The 23370-nt window shown below is 36.8% G+C and overlaps 2 protein-coding genes and 1 long non-coding RNA gene across 4 annotated transcripts; 2 read left to right on the top strand and 1 right to left on the bottom strand.

Moving 5' to 3' along the window:
* Nucleotides 1–62: 62 nt before the first annotated feature.
* LOC108894804 (zinc finger protein 260) lies at nucleotides 63–15502 on the bottom strand. Of its 2 annotated transcripts, XR_001962858.2 has the most exons (6): nucleotides 15190–15446; nucleotides 14883–15029; nucleotides 13404–13851; nucleotides 11911–11975; nucleotides 9005–9066; nucleotides 6959–7527 (listed from the first exon to the last, which is right to left on the bottom strand). XR_001962858.2 is itself a non-coding variant. In XM_018693412.2 (3 exons), the coding sequence occupies exons 1-3, from the start codon at nucleotides 15290–15292 to the stop codon at nucleotides 782–784; spliced, it is 1896 nt and encodes a 631-aa protein (XP_018548928.1). In that variant the 5' UTR covers nucleotides 15293–15502; the 3' UTR covers nucleotides 63–781. The 2 variants fall into 2 exon arrangements, 1 of the variants encoding a protein (XP_018548928.1); XM_018693412.2 differs by lacking the exons at nucleotides 6959–7527; nucleotides 9005–9066; nucleotides 11911–11975; nucleotides 13404–13851 and adding an exon at nucleotides 63–2427 and having other exon boundaries at nucleotides 15190–15502.
* On the top strand, nucleotides 2765–7599 carry LOC108894816 (uncharacterized). Its single transcript, XR_001962861.2, has 5 exons — nucleotides 2765–3191; nucleotides 4880–4991; nucleotides 6558–6619; nucleotides 6932–6970; nucleotides 7495–7599. It is a non-coding gene; the product is annotated as an uncharacterized LOC108894816 (long non-coding RNA).
* Nucleotides 15503–21648: 6146 nt separating the features above from the next.
* Nucleotides 21649–22252, top strand: LOC108894812 (interferon a3-like). Its single transcript, XM_051066563.1, has 2 exons — nucleotides 21649–21747; nucleotides 21839–22252. Exons 1-2 carry the CDS (start codon nucleotides 21649–21651, stop codon nucleotides 22007–22009), a joined length of 270 nt encoding a protein of 89 aa, XP_050922520.1. The 3' UTR covers nucleotides 22010–22252.
* The last annotated feature ends 1118 nt before the right edge of the window (nucleotides 22253–23370 follow it).

The raw sequence follows: 23370 nt of genomic DNA, 5'->3' as shown, positions 1-23370 counted from the left end.
AAAGGTGATAAGTGACGGATCACATGTATACTCATTTTGTAAAATTACAAAAAAAAAAATCCTGCACTTATCTATGATTTCAAACAATTTATTATAGCACCATTTCATGGAAAATAAAAGTATAATAAAAGCAGTGAAACTATATCTAAACTTTGAACTGTGACATTATACAAACTTGTTTTTTTTTAATATTTCTCTTTTTATAAGTCAAGGAAGAGAAGAAAAAACATTGCCTTAAAACAAATATTTTAGTGTAACATCTCTTCCTCAAAGACAATTGGTCAATATAATAATTTTAATAAATGATCAAAGACACGTGCATATGTTACTTTAGATTAGTTTTTTCACCCGTAATATTTGATATGATAAACAGTATATAGGTTATTAAATGCAACAGAAAACGATGATACGCTTAAATGCACTGAAGTCAAGAAAATTCCAGCCTCAAATCATGAAAACATGTAACAAAGACTTTTGATTAATTGGATGAAATGTGAAGAGAATAATCAACCATCACAAAAAAATCAAGATTGATAGTGTAATAGCTATATTAAAAAAAACAAAACAATAAGTACACCATAATTTATATCAGAAGATAGTAGAAAATGCATATTTCTTAAAGCTTAGTATCTTTAAAAGTCTTGTTTTGTAAGATCAGCAGTCCAAAACACAACAAAAAACAACTATCAATAGTTGCTGATCAATTTTCTGTCTGTTTCAGAAATAAAGCAAATAAGTATGTTCTATTCTTTTTTTAAACAGGAGCAGCACCAGTTCAGCATTATAGACTTGTCAGCTGAGTGGATTCATCCCTGTGAGTCTGACTGTGTTTTTTCAGATCCTCTTTCCTCAGGAATCCTTTGCCGCAGACGCTGCAGCAGTGCATGCGCTCCCCCTCGTGGACGCTCATGTGTTTGCTGAGTGAGCTGCCCGCGGTGAAGCTTTTCCCGCAGACGTTACACAGATACGGTTTCTCTCCCGTGTGGGACCTCATGTGGATCTTCAGCGCCCCGCTCTTGTAGAACTTCTTGTCACAGATGCTGCATCGGTGTGTGGACTCTCCTGTGTGGATCATCATGTGCGTCTTCAGGGTCCCCCTCTGTCTGAATCCTTTCCCGCAGACGCTGCAGAGAAACGGCTTCTCCCCGGTGTGGATCCTCATGTGAGCCATCATGTACTCTTTAAAGCTGAAGCTCTGACCACACACGCTGCAAACATACGGCTTCTCCCCTGTGTGAACCCTCATGTGTCCCATCAGATTTCCGTTTTGAGCAAAGGCCTTGCCACAGACGCTGCAGATGTACGGTTTCTCTCCTGTGTGGGTTCTCATGTGCATCTCCAGTTGTTTGTGTCCGTCAAAACGTTTGCCACAGACTTCACAGTCATTTGTTCTGATGTAAGTTTGCAAGTGAAGCCTCAAGCTCTCCTCAGTCTCAAAATGTTTCCCACAGACGCCACAAACCTCTGTATCCCTCTCGTCTTCCTGCACATGCTTCAAAAAAGAAGCTCTGTAGCAGAAATTCCTGCCACACACTTTACAGTTGTATTTCATGTGAGATAAATCTTTACAGTCTTTGTTCTTAGGTCTCTTAGGTTTGTTTGATGTTTGTATTTTTGTTTTAATCTTTCGCATACAAGGTCCCTCTTTGGTCTCATCTTTATCACTGTCTCCATCGTCACTGTCAGTTCTGTCACTTTCCCTCCACTCCTCATCACTGTCACCCATTTTACTCTCAGCATTAGAGCACTCTCCCTCTGACTGTCTGTCAGATCTGTCTGTTTGATCCCTGCAGCTGTTTTCTTCGTTGTGTGTTTGTAAATGCCTCTTCAGGCTCTCCTCAGAGTCCAGATGTTTTCCGCAGACTCCACACAGATCTGTGCTGTGCTCATGCTTGAGTACGTGTTTCAGAAAAGAGCGTTTGTACTGGAAAAACTTCCCACACACTCTGCAACAGCTCTGTCCTGTAGTTTGGCTCTTGTCTCTTGCAGCAATTTTCCTTGTGTGTTTTTTCAGTTGCTTCCCACCAGCACCTTCATGGAAAGACCTCCCGCACATTTTGCAACAGTTTTCACCTTGACTCTGTCTCAGTCTGTGAAATGTTCTTCTTTTGGTTGATCTAAGCCATTTCTCACTTAGTTCTCTATCACTGTCATTATCTTCACTCCCAGCTTCTGAATTTTTTGATAACAGACCCTCCTGGTCAACAAATGGTAGCCCACAGCGCTCTGCATGAGTCTCTGTGACCATCGTAGTTGAGGTGCCCTGACGATGTGAGGGTTTACCGTGGATAAACTCTGAGTCTGTCTCTGTGGAAGTGTCTTTAAACTGTGGCAGACCTGATGTTTTTTGGACTTGGCTGGGGCTCCTGCTTTGCTCATGTTTCTGCTGATCAGGGGGTATGTCCAACCCAGAGAGTGGCAGTCTGTCTGAAGAGAAGACAGAAAAGAACATTCAGAATGGAAATACCAGCCCCGAGAGTGCCTGTGAAGAGTGTGTGCACGAGCAACAAAAAAAGCCCTATCCCACAATTACCCCAATCAAATTAACTAAAAAAATTATTTTCTTCATTTAGAAAATGTATGAGCATATGCAAGGAAACTGGCTGAATATAATTTACTCAATTCCTTATTTTAATTTCCTTATTATTTTATTCAACATTTCAATACTGTTTGTTTTTATTTTCAACAATATTTTGTTGTCACTTCCTGTAAGTAACTGATGGTTAACAACATCCTTTCTTTAGGAGGTGTGATTCTGTTTTGGACAGGAAATCTCATTTGTAGCCTACAGCATTGACTGTCACTGTACTCATCCTCCATGTTTTAGGAATAAAGTTAGTTTGAAAAAAACTAGTATAACTCCAGTTTAGAATTATTCCCACCAATCAGAAGCGGCTGCTGGGCGGAGTAGAGTGGGCCGACCAATCAGCGTTCGCCTGTCGACGTTTGCTGGCGTGTGTCGTCATTGACCACGAAGAGAGGAGAGGAGAGCAGAGCGGCGGAGAAATCATGTCGAAAAACGAGTGGAAGTTTTGAAGTAAAAGCAACGTTCTAGTCTTCGTTTCTTGCTTTGGTTTGTTAGCACTTTGAGTAACTTAATTACTGAACACGTGGATGGATGGTAAAACAAGCTTTGGAGCAGTTTTCGTCGAACACGAGTGAGGCTGGACACCGAGCACACCTACACTAAGGTAAGGCTAACGAGCTAACTAATTAGCAGCGATCATTAGCATTAGCATTAACCTTAGCCTTCTCTTTTAATGATATGTTATGGGCTTATTTCCATTTCAGTCGTGTTCATAGCGTGGTCAAGAGTGTGTTTATGTGACTAACGCCTCTCTGACATGAGTTCAGTTTCCCCTAATGTGGACGGATAATAATAACGTGGGCATCCCCTGGTAGTCTGGTTGCAACCATTTGTGGTCATTTAGCATCTCTTTATGGTCAAGTTGCAGACATTTTGTGTCTCAGTAATTTTGTGCATCATCTTGGTCATTTTAATTTGAGTTTGTTGCAGTTAAGCATCTGGTTGTGTTTGTATCTCTTTATGGTTACCTTTTTTGTATCTGTGTTCATTTAGCATCGGTTTACATCTTTCTTAGTTTATGAAAGTTCGCCTTGTTATACTTGGCCCACAAGGGGGCAGTATAGAGAGGAGTGCAATATGCTCTAAAGAGACATATCTTGACATAGACTGAACAGGTATAGAGTTTTGTTGCCAACATATTAGCTTGAGCATATAATTTTACGTATTGTCTACACATATGATCATCATTTCATCTGTAAGAAAGTGCCCCAGATATTTTATTTTATTACAAACACTGAGCTCTTGCCCTGATAGATAAAATTCAGTAAAGTTGAGATCCTTATCTTTTGTTCTACATATCTTGACCATGCTGTTTTTAGCATTACATAGTACATCATGTTCTACCCCATACTTAGTGCTAGGTGAGAGGCATCAATAAAACCTATTAAAACCAAGGAGTTTTGCCTTGTATATATTTGGACGCTTAGCTTTAAAGCCAAACTGGTTGTCTGTGGTTCCAAAGTGTTGACATAGATGATCCAATAGAACCCTCTCCAGGACTTTAGATACCACACTAGCTAATGCAATTGGCCTATAATTGTCCAGGCCCCCCACCTTGTCGGCTTTATCCTGACAGGCACAAGAGTCACGTAGAATCTGGCAACACTCCATAGATCATAAAAATCATGAGTCAGCAAATTTAGAATTTTGATTTCACTGTTCATGAAGTAAAACGGCTGCTCTGAATTTTTGAGGTCATAGGTTTGATCTCCAGGTGCTGGAGTGAATTTTGCAGTCCAATACTCAAAATAAACGACTAGATATTTAGTGTCTCATTATAACTTTGTGGCTGTTTGCATCATTTTACATCTCAGGTTTTGTCACTTTGTGGTCATTTTGTATGTAGAGACACAGTTTGCATGTCTGACTGTTTTACATCCATGTCTGGACAGCTTTTTGTCTGTGGTTGTTTTGAATCTGATAATTTCTTGTCTGTTTTTTAGACAGTGTAGTTTTGTGTCTGTTCCCAGTCATTTTACTTTTCTTTCATTATGGGGGTTTAGCATCTTGTGATATTTTGTATCTCAGGGATATATTTTCAGGATATGTTGCAGATGAAAAGTATGGTATGAGTATGGTAGTTTTGTTAAATAAAATTTAATTCTGTCCCCCCTCCACAGTGTATGAGCTGAGATTACTGTTTGAAATAATTACAACTAAAACATTTAATTGACACTCAAAGGGTGATTGTCAAGGTTTTAATATTTTGTTTACAGTGTTGTGTTCTCCCACACAGTTTGTACTACTGTTGTTCATTATTAGTTTTTCAAGTGTTGTACTTGTCTTCTCCAGGTCTACTTGTTCAGTTGCTTCAGCCTGTGTGATGGAGATAATATTCTGCTTCATCAACGTTGGAGATGATGTTACACTGGACAGGGACCATGTTTACTACTTCCAAGTCCAGGTACAGCTTCATGTTCCAGGTACAGCTTCATGTTGACACTTAGTTAGTGTCACTAGTGCAGATATCAGATATAGGAAGTAAGACAAGTACTCTGAAGTCTCTGTGTCAGTCTATCTCTGGAGACGTCTTGCAAGGTTTCAGAACCTCCACTCTCTCTGTTTCACATCAGTACATTTGATTTGGAGCTCTGTTTGTGGCACTGAGCAATGACTGAGGTGTGCAGGTCATAACAATAGCACCTGGTGTTTGACAGAAGCATTGTTGTGCATTAAGGATATTTAGGATTACAGCAGGTTAGGTGCTTATACAGACCAGCCTTCCTTGTTCACAAAGCAAAGTTTGTCATTTCACACAACTAGCCTAGCTTACATGTGTGGTTTCACTGGTGTCTCCACATATCTGATCTTTTCGGTTTTCTCTGTGAAGAAAGTAGACACTGGGTCATTTGATATTTGGATGTACATGCAGTGTCTGATGGTCGCGAAAGTGCACCGCTTCATCGTCCGGCATCCCGCCAACAACCTGACGGGGGATGCGCGGACCCAATCAATGCTGTCTGCACATTTAATCCCTCATTATGAAATTATAGATGGTAAAGTGTAAAACTAATTTTAACCACACGTTTAACCAGGTTTTGACTGAAATCTGGATGATATGAAATCACCAATAGCTATAAAGTGAAGAGGCCTAATGAGACTAGGATGTATAAAATGACATAAAGAGTAGAAATAAATGCTTTAGCCCTCTAATTCACTTGTGTGTGCAAGCTGCTGGTGGTGATGTCATATAGTTGATAGACACTGTAACGCTGCATGTTTAAGTGCAGGCCTCTCAGTATCTCTCTGTTCAGTATCTAGAGCCCCATGCAGCACCAGGTTGATTGTGCCAGGTTGTGCCCTTGCCCTGAACCTTTGAGGTGTTATATCCGGGAGCTGGAGTGACTTTTGTAGTCCAACATCTAATATGAGCACCTAGACATTTTGTGTTCCATCCTGGTCATTTGAAGTCAGTTTGTGGAGGTTTTGCATCTTCTTATGGTCAGCTATTTGTCTCATTGTGGTTGTTGTGCTTCGTTTTGTGTGTCTGCTTTGAGGCAGAGTAGTGTCTGTTACTGGTCATTTCTTTGTGGCCATTTTGTTTGATAAAATGTATATTGCAGATGAAGAGCCCTTGGGCCTGTTTGTTGTAGTAATCGATGTCCATCCATTCATCCCGTTGTGTATTTTAGTGATTAGTTATTTGTTTCTGGTGATTTGATACTTGATTTAGCAGTTTTGTGTCAAACACAGGCTTGAAAACTAGATTTTAACTCCATGCCCCTCTACAAGTTTTATGAAGTGAAAGGGTTTATTATGCAGTTCATAATATTATACATGATTGCTTCAGTGGTTATTTGATATACAGTTAAGATAGATCCCAGCTTAGTGTGGATATGATGCTTTTTCTTGAAAGATACTAAATTGGTTATTAGACTTTATGTACGTTTTAGAGTTAAATTGTTGATGAAGAATAGGTAAGCGTGTATTGATAATTTTCCTTTGTATATTTCTCTTGGATTTCCTCCAGGCGTCACCACTTCATCATGAGTGCAGAGACCAGCAGAAGATCCATAACACAGAGGCCTCCAGGTAATTAAGAAACAAGTGTCCACCACAGATATGAAACTGTACAATAGTTCAGTAATCAATCCTCAGTCTGAATAGAAACCAAGCAAAACTAATTAATAATTTATTTACATAGTTCATAGGAAACACACTTTGAAGAAAAATCTGGATAAAATGACTGTTCCTGTAAAGTGTCAGTTGATATTTTGTTTGAAAAGATGGAATTAACTTTTAATTTTTATTTAATGATTAGTTATACCTTGTTAGAATTAGTTATTTTCAGTTAAATCAGTGTTTTGGACAAAGCCTGGTTTTAAATAAATGTCTGTTTTTCAGGTGAACTCACAAGAACAACAGGATCCATTAAAGGTGAAGGTAGGAAAAATATTTATTTCTTTTACAAACCGATCAGGAAACTTGTATAGAACCCATATCATAGAAGTAATAATTACAGTAAAACAAGTATTGCCTTTAATAATCATTTTAGAAAAGTAATTAATAGTGCTAAGTAGTATTAGTGAATCAGTAAGAATAAGTCATATTTAAATTGTAATTAATAGTAACTAATAACTAAATAGACATTTAATTGTGATTAATAATACTAATTAACAGTAGTAATTAAGTAGTAGCTGGGTAGTAATAAGTAATAGCAATTAATACTAGTATTTAATTGTTACAATAATTATAGTCATAACTAATACTACCAATTTACTAACATTAAGGTAGTAATTAATCAGCAATTAAGTATTAACTAGTATTAATAGTAAATAATAAAAGTACATAGAATTCATTAGTGATTTATAATTAAAATGGTAAATAATGGTGGTAGGAATTGTACTTATTAAGTAATTACTAATTCGTTCTATTAAGTAGTAATGTAACATGTTTTGTCTCTGCAGGAGGAGACAACGCCAGCAGGTGAAGTTCTGGACCTGAAGTGGATGAAAGAAAACAAGAGTTATGAAGCTGATAATTAGACTGATACACTTTGTGTGTGTACATACATACATAAATAAATAAATAAATAAATAAAATATATATAAATATATATATAAAATATATATATATATAAAATATATATATGTTTTATATATATATATCTAAAATAAATATATATGTTTTATATATATATTAGATATATATCTATATATATATATATATTAGATATATATATATATATTTTAGATATATATATCTAAAATATATATATATATCTAAATATATATATATATTTTAGATATATATATATATCTAAAATATATATATATATATTTTAGATATATATATATATATATATATTTCTAAAATATATATATATATATATATTAGATATATATATATTTTAGATATATATATATATTTTATATATATATATCTAAAATATATATATATATATTTATCTAAAATATATATATATATATTTTAGATATATATATATATATAAAATATATATATATATTTTAGATATATATATATATATAAATATATATATATATTTAGATATATATATATAAAATATATATATATATTTTAGATAAATATATATATATATTTTAGATATATATATATAAAATATATATATATATTTTAGATATATATATATATATATATTATATATATATATATATTTAGATATATATATATATTTAAAATATATATATATATATTTTTATATATATATATCTAAAATATATATATATATTTTTTATATATATATATATCTAAAATATATATATATATTTTTTATATATATATATATCTAAAATATATATATATTTTTTTATATATATATATTTTAGATATATATATTTATATTTATTTATTTATTTTTATTTATTTATTTATTTTTATAACACCCGTAAAGACTTGCTGCAAAATGTTGATTAAGTGGAGACCTTGTGTTTTATTCTCTCACTAAACATGTAATGTAGTATGAGCACAACTTACATGTTGGGTTACAGAGGAAAACAAAGCACCTCCTAGTCAAACATCTGTCATTATCTTTGTTGTCCAGACCAAAATCATTAAAAGTTTCTTACTGAACTTTTGAGTTTCTCTACTTTCAAACTAATGTCATGGCTATCATTTTATTAAGCAAAATGTTCTCCATTTACAGCTGCTAAATTAAATATTCATCATGGAGGAAACTTACCAATTGTTTTTCTAGCATTTGAGAGTTTGCATGAACAATATGGCAAAATTAAAATCCTACACAGGATTAACATATTTTTAAGGTTTAGGCTGAGTTGCAGCTACATTGTGGAAATTACAATGGAAACACTAATTAATAGTAATTTCAAGATAAGTTACAGCAGCTTTAGCGATTTGTTTTTCCAGGTTTTAAAGTGTCAAACTGCAGCTAAGATAATGACAGAAGCAGACTGACAAATAAATTGACCATTCACTGACCTGTAAATCCTCATGTTTTTCGCCTCTTTACAAGCTTAGGCATTTACTTTATGTTTTCAGTCCTGTGGAGAAAAATCAGAAACAACAAACATTAATTAAAAAAAAAAAGCTACAACTGTTTAAACCATCAAAATAAAAGCACAGAGGGTTTCTGGGTATTGACGTCCAAACTGTCATAAGATGTAAAATATTCTAAATCCACAAAGAAACCAGTCTGGACCAACTGAAACTGGACTAATCAGACCAGACAACTAGTTGAATAAATAAATCTGATTTATACACAAAGATAAAAGAAGCAGTGCTCTGACTGAAGAACTGACTCCACCAGCTCCAGCTGTGGATGGAAATGTGTAATCATTTGCTTTTTTCTCTTCCAAAGTCAGTTGAAATTTGCACTAAATTTGGTTGAAAAAAAGCCAAAATGAAGAGAAATTATGCAGCTCCTGGAGCTGAACAAGTCATTTACACATTTTATTTTACTATACTACTAAGAAAGATGGCGTGAGAGAGAAAGAGAGGCCTCTCTGCAGCAACGTGGAGAGAAAAAAAGATATATACCTATTCCTCACCAACAATTTAACCCTAATATATATACAGTGGCAAGAAAAAGAATTTCATGGTTTTCTGCATTAATTTGTCATAAAATGTGATGTGATCATCTAAGTCAATGGTATTGACAAATATAATGTGCCTAAAATAATAACAAAAAAAATTCTGATCTTTCATGTCTTTATTGAGAACAACCATAAAAACCTCATTTTGCTAGTGGAAAGTATGTGAACACTTTAGTTAATGACCTCAACAAAAAAAAAAAAAAAAAAAAAAAACCTAACTGGAGTCAGGTGTTAGCATACCTGGAGTCTTGTTAAGAAAATGAGACTGGAGGTGTGGACTAGAGCTACTTTGACTGATAAAAACCACTCAAACATTTTGAGTTTTGAGTTTCATTTTGAGTTGCTTATGTGAACCATGCTTCACCAAAAAGAGCTTCCAGTGGATCTATGATCAAGAATTGTTGATTTACATAAAGCTGGAAAGGGTTACAAAGGGATTTCAAAAACTTTAGAAATTCACCAGTCTACAGTTAGGCAAACAATCTATAAATGGAGACACTTTGGGACTGTGGCTACTCTACCAAGAAGTGGGCGCCCAGTCAAAATGACCCCAAGAGCACAACGAAGACTCATCAATGAGGTAAAGAAACAACCCTGAGTAACAGCCAATGACTTGAAGGCATCATTGGAACTGGCTAACATCTATGTTCATGAGTCTACAGTACATAAAACATTGAACAAGCAGGGTGTCTATAGTAGGACACCAAGAAGGAAGCCACTGCTTACAAAAAAAAAAACATTGCTATACGTGAAAGAGAACATTTACACTCCACAGCGGTATTGGCAAAATGTTTTATGGACTGATGAAACTAAGATTGAACTATTTGGAAAGAACATGCTGCACTACATCTGACATAAAAAGGGCACTGCATATCATCATGGAAACATCACGATTTGGGCCAGCTTGCAATCATTGAGGGGAAGATGAATTCCCAAGTGTATCAAAAAATTCTTCAGGATAATGTGAGAATGTCTATATGTCAGCTGAAACTCTGTAGAAGTTGGGTGATGCAACAGGACAATGACCCAAAACACCAGAGCAAGTCCACAACAGAATGGCTTCAGAAAAACAAAATCCATCCTTTGGAGTGGCCAAGTCAGAGCCCAGACCTCAACCCAACAGAGATGCTATGGAATGACTTGAAGAGAGCCATACACAAGACATCCAAAGAACATGACAGAGCTAAAGCAGTTCTGCTAGGAAAAATTCCTCCTGAATGATGTGCAGGTTGCGCCTGGTTGAGGTTATTGCTGCCGGGGGGGGTGTCAAGCAGTTATTAATTCCAAGGGTTCACTTACTTTTTCCACTACCATTTTGAATGTTGAATAAGTGTGTTCAATAAAGACATAAAAGATCAGAATTTTTTTTGTTATTATTTTAGGCACATTATATTTGTCAATACCCTTGACTTAGATGAAGATCAGAACACTTTCTATGACAAATTAATGCAGAAGTCCTTCAGAACAAACAACAAAAAATATTTGGGAATATATTATTATTGATTATGATATTTCTATTTATGTTAATTGTCAAATTTTCACAGAAGAAAACATGTATACTGCTCTTACCTGCATAATGAACACTTTCACTTACGTGTCTGGTACTGGTTTTTGACATTTTATAGACATAATCAGATATTATGATTAGGGATAGACCCATTATTGGCACTTTTTTTTTTTTTTTTTTTTTTAAATCCGACGGCCGATTAGAGATCAATTTAAAACTGGGTTATTTTGGCTCTGATGTTGCTGCGCCTCTCTGTCTGTAGTCACTACTCTGTCGCCAACATTGTCCCACCCACAGCACCATCTGATTTATATACAGGGCCAATCAACGATGAAAGCTGTGCATGCACAGTGCTCTCACACACGGCGGAGAGGAGAAAAAGTTTTGCCGGGTGGAGAAGCTCCGAGCTAAGAGATGCTGCTGGGAACTCCCTGCACTTTTTGTTTTTGTTTGAACTTAAAACAAAGATAAGTGAAAGATAAAAAATAAATAAACAAATAACTGAAATAAACATTTCAGTTATATTGAAATTTTGGAAAACTTTATCTACTGTAGAAAACTTTAGGGCTCCCTGAGCTCCCTGCACTTTTTGTTAGAATTTTAAAACAAAGATGTCTATTGTCTAAGATAATAAAAAAACATGTTGCAAATCTGAAAAGCTGTTTAATAAACCTATGCTTAAAGGCATTTCAACAAAGTTAAGTGTTCAAAATTTTGACGCCAATATTTTCACTTTTACTGCACACTGCACATTTTTTTAGACTGGGTAAATCTTTAGGACATACCTCTTTGTTCTGTAAGGTGAGCTGGTAATTCCATCCAGGCTGCTGCAGCAGCTGAACAACTAGACCTGGAAGAAAAACAAGTAAAACAATTGAAAAATAATTTAAAAAATAGTAATAAAAACTTGTCACCACCAAAACTAAAAAACAAGAGACAGTGTAGGAGAACACAACACTGAAAACAAAACACTAAAACCCTGACTTAACCTTGACAATCAGAGTTGTTCAACAGTTGTCTCCCAACATGTTTAACAGAACAACAGCGGGCTGGTTAAGAAAATGGAGAATTGTTGTTAAGAAGCCAAAACAAAAGCTATCTGTATGTGGTCTAACTGGTTAATGTTAAAATCTGGAAAATTCCTGTAAACTTTACTTGATAAGACAAACCAGCCCCTCAACATTTAAGGGTCTAGATGGATAAAGATAAAATCCTAATGATACTCATCCCTAGAGCTGGTTAGAGGCTTCGCCCTGACTTCAGGCAGATGAGCAAATCACTGTTCAAATTACTTCGCTATAAGTCTGGTTTAACCAGTGATATTTTGTGATTTTTTTTTTTTTTTTTTTTGCGTATAGTGGGATCACTCTCAAAATTGTGAAGGATTACTTTATTTTCTCCTATATTAAAGAGCAACTTAAATCATTCATGCAGATTTTAATAATACCTTTTCCTTTAAAGTTAAACAATATAATGTTATTGTCCATTTATTGGTAATATAGTTAATATGGAAAAGATCTGAATTTGTTGCATTGAATGTCAATTTAAGTGGTGCTCCTAAAATTTTCAGTAAGGAACGCCAGTCCTACTAGAGGAAAAATTAATCTGGAGCCTTGGAGTTAGAATCTAGTTTTCATGCCAGTAATTAACACAAAACTGTGCTCAATTAAGTATCAAGTTACCACAGACAAATTACTGAATGGATGGCCATGGACAGGTTACCACCACACAGTGGCCTAAAGGGTCTTCATCTGCAAAAGCTTGACCGAGATGCAAAACGACCAGGAATGGCACAAAACAACAAAAGCAACAAAAACGATCACAAAGAGACAAAAAAAATTATTGTCTACCACAGTGAAGCTAATCCTGGCCAAAGCACTAGCAGCTCACCTGAAAGTTTATTTGCTATCATTGACCAAGTCCCCCAAAAAACAGTCAGTAGGGGAAACACTGAACTGAGACGCAAAACAATCACAACGAGATGGTTAACAGCCACAAAATGTGACAAAATGACCAGAATGGCGCACAAAAATTACAAATACATTAACCTCAATGGTTGCAACAGACTACCAAGAGATACACACGTTGCTACCATCCGTCCATGTTAGGGAACAACAACTAGTGGCTTGGAGGTTAAGTCACAGAAACACAAACACAATCTTACCCACACAACAAAAACACTGAAAATGGAAATCAGGCCGCCAAAAGATATCATTAATGAGGAAGACTATGGCTAATGCTAATGCTCGCTGCTAATTAGTTAGCTCGTTAGCCTTACCTTTGCGCAGGTGTGCTCAGCGTCCAGTCTCACTCGTGTTCAACAAAAACAGCTCCAACGCTTATTTCAGCATCCAGACGTCCTCGGCAATTAAATTTTCCACAGTACTAACAAGCCAGGGCGACGAGGCGACGACTCAAACGTTGGTTTTACTCATTATTTTCACTCATTTTTCAGACTATCTGCTGCTCGCCATCGGCTCTCCCTGCTCAGGTCACAACCAGTGACGACACACGCCAGCCAACATCGGCAGACAAACGCTGATTGGTCGGCTCCGCCTGGCAACCGTTTCTGATTGGTCAATTCAGCGGAAGTTGTTCACTCAAAAAGAGAAGTGTAAAACACTCCGCTAGAACCGTTGATGCTTTAGGGATATCGGCAACGTCATGGGTTTAGGCTGCAAAGTGGTCCCAGTCGTGGGTACGCTGGGTTCAAATCCCGCTTGATCCTAAACCGTAAAGCACAAAATTAAATTGGTACAGTGCGGCTACGAATACCATGGGCTATCTACAGATATCATTAAAGCAGGAGTTACATTAGTATAGAGATTTTCAGTAAATTTATCTGCAATCTTTAAAATCGCATAGGGATCAGGATTACAGGATCTGCCTTTGGTCAGATACTTGAATCCTATTTGTTTTTGCCTTTAAGCATATACTCTTGGTGTTTGAAAGAAAAATCTCTCCAGCTCCTGGCCTATGTGAAACACATGAGAATTCACAGAAAGTCTTAGCCCTTAGCCTGCATGTTAAAAATGTAACATCATTTACTGGCAGTACATTAATGTGCCGTGCAAGAAAATATGTGCTATATAAAAGATTTGTACTACTATTAACTGAATGCTCGCTCGTTTTTCAGGCAGTTCATCAGAATAAAAGCTGAGAGAGGCATCAAGGCTGGACGGAGCTGCCCAGAATAAGATTACATCAGTCAACTTTGAAATGAATGGACTTTGAAAAGAAGTTTATAGAAGTCAGTGAACCCAACCATTAATGCAAACACACTCACTCATACACTATGTCAGTCACTTAGCCACACTTTTAAGTTTCAGGCATTCTGTCACCTTTTCTGTCCGTTTATGTGTCCTAAATGTTCTACTTCTTATTAACGTCTCAGCCATCTGTAGTTTGTAGTAACGCACAAATGGCAGTGGATGGCAGTAGCACATGGTGTGGCTGTAAAAGTTGATTATTATTGTTTTTTCTGTTATTCCCATATGCTAATGTTACCGTTTGTCAATACAATACATTTGAATATTAAAAATACAACCTGTGCATGGAAGCCAATAATAAACACAGCAGAACTAACTGTAAAATAAAGCCTTACCCATGACTTTCTTTATCTTTCATTTGTTGAGCTGCTTCTAATGACTTTTTTTCCATTACAAACTAAAAGCCAGAAGCAAGAGACAAAAACAACTGCAACTACAAAAGAAAGTATCATTCCTGCAATATAAGCATGATGGCATGTACAGTGTACCTGTCGTGATGTCCAGCAGCTGGCATTGCTGCTCGATGTCCTCTGCTTCATGTTCACCTAACATTATCTCCAGGATCCTACAGATCTCATCAGCAACAGCTGACAGTCGCTTCTGTACAACTGTCCTCAACTGCTCAGGTAACATTTCTGGAAGGAGGAAGGAAACATTGCACACGCAAACTGATATAACCTCACCCATCGCTCACCCATTTTTTTTGCATATGCCCTGTTAAATAAAAGGTTGATAGGCTTCAGGGGTAAGAAGTTGACTGCCTAAAATGACTGCCTTCATCTTGTGTTTCCAAACCTGACGTGTGCAGCATCTTCCTCTCCACAACAGTAAATATCTCCTCCGCAGCTGCAGCCAGTCTCTCTGCGACCAGCGTCCTCACCACCTGCATTTTACACATGATTCACCGACAAGAGTCTTTTCTTCAGCCTCTGATCTTCAGCTGCAGCAGCCACAGACTCACTTCAGCATGCACAACAAACTAACAGCTCTGAGAGAGAAGAGGAGTCATTCTACTTCCGCCGGAAACTCCTCTTCTTCCTCTCTCCGTGTAAATCTGACCGTGACACATCGCCACCGCCTGGTTTGAGAAAACTGCACATTTTTATTAACTTAAGGTGTTTACTTAGCCTTTTGACAGCATGAAAGCGAGAGCAAAATATATGTTATGGAATTTAGCCTTTTATGATAATTTAGTTTTAGTTTAGTTTGTTTTGTTTTTTTTTTTCGAATTGGTTAAATATGTTTTTGTACAGTATTAAGTTGATGCACATAAAAAACAATTATGTAAACTGACCTTGGGTATTGCACTGTATTATATATAGCTAACAAATTTTAATTGTTTCTGTAGTTTTTCCATATGTTTGTTACTGACCTTATTGTAAAAAACCTTGCCTTGCTAATTGGCTTCCTACAATGTGAATGATATGAGGAGTTGCACAGTCCTGTAAGAGAAAATTATGCTGGATTCACATAACAAAATATTTTATTACACCCAGAAGATTTTAAACTTTGTAATTTACTCAATTGTAAAGCTCACTGATATAAAACAACAAAACAGGAGGTCAAGAAAGAGAGAACTCTCTCTGGAAAGGAGGGGAAAAAACACATCCTATAAGAAACAACATTCAAACATGAACTATAATATAAACATTTGTGACACATTTCACTGAGGTGGGACTGGATAAAAATCTTTATTATCAGATTATTTGCTGATGACATCATTTTACTGTGATATCACTGTAGAAATGGGTAAGGCAATAAAGAAATAAAGGCAGTATTGCATCAGTAAACATGATATGGAATATTTCCACTGTAGAAGAACTAAAAACACTTAGTTAATACAATAACTACTTTACTTAAAGATGAGATTTTAAAAACATACACAAACTCTGTCTCTGTCTTTGCTCTGACTCTGGTATAAAATGTCTTCAGCAGTTTCAGATGAAGACCTGACTCTTTAAACTGAGAAATGTAAACACAGAGCAGACCTATCTGTGTGAACAGTTGATTTAACTGAATATAAGCTTTGACTTATATTCAGGTAGTTTTACTCTCAAAACAACTTAGAACTAATTTAGCAAACAGTTAACTTCAGTTAACTCCCATTTTTAAAAGAAGATTTTGTAAGTTTTGCTGAGGTAAACAGCGCCCTCTGCAGCCACAAGTGGTAATTACAGGACGCTGGGGCATTAAATTCTGTTGGGCTCAGAGAGTGAGCAGTTACAGGTACTGGAAGCACAGGACCCCTACAGCAGGGGCGTTGCTTGGCATAAAGCCTGAGCTCTACTGGGCCTGTGCCCCCCCCCCAAATCTCTCCCATCTGGATTATCAGATTGTTTGATTGGTGATGTCATTTTACTGCGATATCACCAGGGAAACGGGTGATGAACCAATTACAGAGCTGAGAAGTGCTGACGTCACGCGTGATGTCACCAGTTCTCACAAACCGAGATGGTATCTAGAGCCTCTTCACTGCGTTTACTTCGTACACTCTCCTTCACCGGAGGAGACTCGGGGTGACTGGTGGTCAGACGCCAGGGTCCCGGCTGCAGGCCACGGCAGCCCTGGACCTGAGTCGGATGCATCCATCCATGCATCAGACCATGACGTATACATCCGTGTAATGTATTTCCCGTGGTCTCGACTCGGCCTCTGCGCATCTGATCTTCAGATGCGATCTGAGCACCAGACCTAGAGGCGCAGGTGCCTAGAGTCCCTGTGGTGAGGAAGTGGACCCGCGGACTGACTGTCTGACAGTCGGTCCGTTGAAGGGGGGGGGGTCTCCCCTCTCTCCCTCCCTCCCTCCACACACAAACACCAACATAACAGATTTTTGCTGTTTTTACAAAAACAGTAGCAACTGTAAATTTCAGCAACACCGAGATACCGTTCATTTTACACTAACATAATGGCAGCCATCTGTAGTTTGTAGTAACGTCCGAATGCCAGTAGATGGCAGTAGCATACTGTATAGCTGTAAATATTTATTGATAATCAATTCTCATTTTTCTGTTATTTCTATATGTTAATGTTACTGTTTGTCAGTAAAATACAGTTGAATTTACAGCCTATGTGTGGAAGAAATAGTTACAGAATGTTGTTTTGAGGCAGCAGAGGAACTTGCATGTGCATACTGTGTGATGAGTTTTGAAGAAGTGAACTCAGTATTGAGAAATGCATGTTAGCAACTGTAAAAATAGATTAAAAAAAATAAGTTTAAAAAAATACATAAAATACTGCATGCTTTTTGTTGATGCAACAGGAATAAAAACAAAAAACATTTTTATATTTGCTGGTAGAAGAACAGATTTTATTGGTTATAGCATGAAAAAAAATTCAAATTTTCTCAGCACACATTAAAAAAAATAAATAAGCACATTGATCAACTTAAAAAATAAACATTCAACAGATCAACTGATAAATAGAAAAACAACTCAATAAAAAATATATTAATGAATAAATAAATACCTCAATAAATAAATAAATCTGTTTTAGTTAACTCCAAAAATAAATACATGAGTAAACAAACAAGGCAGTACATAACTAAGCAATAAATAAATAAATAGCTCAATCACTTAGCAAATGAATGAGGAGATTCTTGGTCTGACAGGTTAGTTGGTGGTGAGCAGAGATGAAACCAGCTGGTGAGCTCTCATTAAATGGGTTTTGATTTTCTTCCTGATCAGCTCCCAGGATTCAGCACTGTGGCCCTACACACACACACACACACACAATATTATCATTAGAAACATCAGTAGATAGATAGATAGATAGATAGATAGATAGATAGATAGATAGATAGATAGATAGATAGATAGATAGATAGACTTACCATTCGTTCTAGGACGTGGCCTGACAGTCTCTTGAAATACATGTGCAGCTTCTTGTTCTTCTTCTTGTGGCTGTGGCTCCCAGTCTAAATGAATCAAAGATCAAAAATCATGTTTAAAAAAACACAACTGACTCTTTCAGTCAACAGGATGTGGAGGAAGAGAAATCAGGCAGAGAGTGCTGATGCATTCAGTTTGAAATGTAAGGGAACAAGTGAGGCTGTTAATCCACCCTGACACTTACACAGGAGTGAAGGCCGTCAGCCTGCTGGGTCACAATGTTGACAAAGTCCTTCACTGTGCTCTCCTCCCATGATGCAGCACTGTGATCCTCCTCAAACAGGACGGCCATCTCCTCCAGAACCTGCACTGTGAAACCAAGTTTATCCTCAGCCTGGAGGAGGAAGAAGAAGAAGAGTAATCAGATTACTACAGGGACACATTTCTGACAGTGTTTGACAGCTGAAGTTGAGCTGATGACTCACTGATGCTTTGGACGCCTGGCTGTACAGATCATTAGGGAAGGCCACAGTGTCCTCCACTTCAGCATCCTCAGTGCTGTTAGTGGAATTATTCACCTGCATCACACACACACACACACACACACATCATGTGTTGAAGTAAACACACAGTGAACTCACTCAGTGAAGATAATTCAGTAACTTTAAACAACACGTGAACAAGTGAACTCACCATGGTATCTAGTAGATCCAAAGAGTTTTCACTGTACTGTCTGAATTTATGATCCATCCACCTGCAGCTCAGTGAGGAGCCTGCACTGTACAGAGCCAGAAACAGGCAAACAAACAAAATCCTGTTCAGCATTTTTTCTTTTTGAAAAAGGTAGAAGTCTCCTCTGTATAGAGCAGGTTGAGATGTGTCCTGGTGTTGTGTTGGAGCAGACCTGCAGCTCCTCATTTATAACAGGACGCACCTATTTCATTTTCCTGACTTAACACCTGTGGGAAACACTGGAGCTGAACTGTGGCTTTCAACACGGCTTAAAGTTTAAAAGTCAGAATCAACCTCAAAAGACACAGCGTCACACATTTGAATCAGTGTCCTGGTGAAAGATTTGATCCCACAATTAAAGAATAAACAAATATCACAGAAAAAGAAAAAAAAATCACGCCCCGTAGACCAACGTATTAAAATGCTCATAATAAAACCATATCAGGCTTTTAATAGAAAAAAAAAACATTTTAAAAATCCATAAACTCAATCACAGCTCACTATTTATAATATTACAATAGTTTAATGTTCGATATTATAAATAACTGAATTATTATCGGGTTTTTATTATTAGAGCGATTTTTCAGGTCAAATATAATATTGGGAAACTCTTTGAATGAAATCCCAGTCACCAATAATGATTTACAATGATTTTAACATTGATCGATTTATTTGACTTTTGTTAGTTTACAGAGCTGCTTCGTGTTTTGAAGATTCCAGTCGATGTTTTTGTTGCAGTCATCACCTCTCTGTCAGTCTACTCTCTGTCCAATACGACCGTAAATGTCGTTTGAAAAATAAAGATCATTCTCTCAGAGTTTGAGTTGCATCATTAATTCTGTGTGGATCCATGATAATCATTGATTGTTAAAGCTGCAGGTGTGACTGTGATCATCAGGCGCCGTAAAGGGAAGTTCCTCTGCTGAGAAAATGAAAGTGGCTCCGTGACTGTGACGCTCGTTCACATCAACTGGTCAGTGACATTTCAGCTTGTTTTCACTGGAACTTGGAGCATGAACCGTGAGAACCAGAGAGCCTGTAGAGAGGGGGTTCTCCTTCACCTGTTCACTGACTGATCACACAACATTTATATCGATTAATTAATGAAAATCACTCAATGTTTGATCAGAGCTCTAATTCAAGAAGCGACTGAAGACTTTTATTTTGTAATGTAGCTTTTAGTACAGTTTATATTTTTATGTATCTTTTGTTCCATGTTTCGATAGTATTTATTATACAGTATTATTATGTATGAACATTCTGTGCTATGATATTTGTTTATTTCCTTATCATCTAAATTATTTTATATTTTTTGTTTTATTTCATATGTATTCATTTGTCTTTAAAGGGACAGAAAAGATTCCCTGGAAATAAACAGGAAAATGCATAATTCTCGTCCTTGGATGAGATTTAAAAAATACACAAACCCCTACAATCTGTACATCGTGCAAGAACAATACATAGGAATCGCTGTGTCCTATGATAATGTCATAGAGGTGGATGAAATGATGAAACCACGAAGCTCATCCATTCATATGCGGTCACTCTTCAGAAAAGTGTGATACAATCTCAAAGAAGCAACGTCACTGTTACGTGACTCAAGCCGCAGTCTCTTTCATTTTCTCTTTGCGGAAGCGCGTTCCCCTTTGTGGTATGATCGGTATGTGGACACACTGGAATCACAGTTCAGCAGATTTCATTTTATATGTTATAGAACCCAGGTAGAACTACTAACAGAGAATAATATTTAAAAACAACAGCAACAAACAAACAAAGAAAAAAAAAAACATCATTGTCATCTCACTGGACAGGCAGCAGACTGAACGGAAGGTAACAACTGCAATAACGGTAAATAAAGGCACAGATTCTTGCCCCAAATCTTTAATATACAACAAGTAAACAAACACATTTAAATAAGGAACAACAAGCGTCATTTTGGATGTTTCCCAAAAAATTGCAACACTTTCCTGTCACTCCCAAAGTTTTCCATACCTGATAAATGTGAAGTAATTTATAGTGATCTGTGTGTTTTTATGCTTTTATGAAATTTCAACATTACTTAATACATTAATATCAATACTTGGTATTACTGTATTATACTTCATTTGGCCTGCCTGTATACTTTTATAACCTGGTGCAGTATTTCAGCTTCTGCTGTTAATATATCTGAAACTACATTATTATTGTGGGATCAAATCTTTCACCAGGACACTGATTCAAATGTGTGACGCTGTGTCTTTTGAGGTTGATTCTGACTTTTAAACTTTAAGCCGTGTTGAAAGCCACAGTTCAGCTCCAGTGTTTCCCACAGGTGTTAAGTCAGGAAAATGAAATAGGTGCGTCCTGTTATAAATGAGGAGCTGCAGGTCTGCTCCAACACAACACCAGGACACATCTCAACCTGCTCTATACAGAGGAGACTTCTACCTTTTTCAAAAAGAAAAAATGCTGAACAGGATTTTGTTTGTTTGCCTGTTTCTGGCTCTGTACAGTGCAGGCTCCTCACTGAGCTGCAGGTGGATGGATCATAAATTCAGACAGTACAGTGAAAACTCTTTGGATCTACTAGATACCATGGTGAGTTCACTTGTTCACGTGTTGTTTAAAGTTACTGAATTATCTTCACTGAGTGAGTTCACTGTGTGTTTACTTCAACACATGATGTGTGTGTGTGTGTGTGTGTGTGCGTGTGATGCAGGTGAATAATTCCACTAACAGCACTGAGGATGCTGAAGTGGAGGACACTGTGGCCTTCCCTAATGATCTGTACAGCCAGGCGTCCAAAGCATCAGTGAGTCATCAGCTCAACTTCAGCTGTCAAACACTGTCAGAAATGTGTCCCTGTAGTAATCTGATTACTCTTCTTCTTCTTCCTCCTCCAGGCTGAGGATAAACTTGGTTTCACAGTGCAGGTTCTGGAGGAGATGGCCGTCCTGTTTGAGGAGGATCACAGTGCTGCATCATGGGAGGAGAGCACAGTGAAGGACTTTGTCAACATTGTGACCCAGCAGGCTGACGGCCTTCACTCCTGTGTAAGTGTCAGGGTGGATTAACAGCCTCACTTGTTCCCTTACATTTCAAACTGAATGCATCAGCACTCTCTGCCTGATTTCTCTTCCTCCACATCCTGTTGACTGAAAGAGTCAGTTGTGTTTTTTTAAACATGATTTTTGATCTTTGATTCATTTAGACTGGGAGCCACAGCCACAAGAAGAAGAACAAGAAGCTGCACATGTATTTCAAGAGACTGTCAGGCCACGTCCTAGAACGAATGGTAAGTCTATCTATCTATCTATCTATCTATCTATCTAGCGATGTTTCTAATGATAATATTGTGTGTGTGTGTGTGTGTAGGGCCACAGTGCTGAATCCTGGGAGCTGATCAGGAAGAAAATCAAAACCCATCTAATGAGAGCTCACCAGCTGGTTTCATCTCTGCTCACCACCAACTAACCTGTCAGACCAAGAATCTCCTCATTCATTTGCTAAGTGATTGAGCTATTTATTTATTTATTGCTTAGTTATGTACTGCCTTGTTTGTTTACTCATGTATTTATTTTTTGGAGTTAACTAAAACAGATTTATTTATTTATTTAGGTATTTATTTATTCATTAATATATTTTTTATTGAGTTGTTTTTCTATTTATCAGTTGATCTGTTGAATGTTTATTTTTTAAGTTGATCAATGTGCTTATTTATTTTTTTTAATGTGTGCTGAGAAAATTTGAATTTTTTTTCATGCTATAACCAATAAAATCTGTTCTTCTACCAGCAAATATAAAAATGTTTTTTGTTTTTATTCCTGTTGCATCAACAAAAAGCATGCAGTATTTTATGTATTTTTTAAACTTTTTTTTTAAAATCTATTTTTACAGTTGCTAACATGCATTTCTCAATACTGAGTTCACTTCTTCAAAACTCATCACACAGTATGCACATGCAAGTTCCTCTGCTGCCTCAAAACAACATTCTGTAACTATTTCTTCCACACATAGGCTGTAAATTCAACTGTATTTTACTGACAAACAGTAACATTAACATATAGAAATAACAGAAAAAAATAAATGAGAATTGATTATCAATAAATATTTACAGCTATACAGTATGCTACTGCCATCTACTGGAATTCGGACGTTACTACAAACTACAGATGGCTGCCATTATGTTAGTGTAAAATGAACGGTATCTCGGTGTTGCTGAAATTTACAGTTGCTACTGTTTTTGTAAAAACAGCAAAAATCTGTTATGTTGGTGTTTGTGTGTGGAGGGAGGGAGGGAGAGAGGGGAGACCCCCCCCCCCTTCAACGGACCGACTGTCAGACAGTCAGTCCGCGGGTCCACTTCCTCACCACAGGGACTCTAGGCACCTGCGCCTCTAGGTCTGGTGCTCAGATCGCATCTGAAGATCAGATG

This window comes from Lates calcarifer, linkage group LG23, assembly GCF_001640805.2.
Source record: "Lates calcarifer isolate ASB-BC8 linkage group LG23, TLL_Latcal_v3, whole genome shotgun sequence".
Taxonomy (NCBI): Eukaryota; Metazoa; Chordata; class Actinopteri; family Centropomidae; genus Lates; species Lates calcarifer.
Note: the sequence above shows the minus strand (reverse complement) of the source record. Positions and strands in the feature narration are given on the sequence as shown.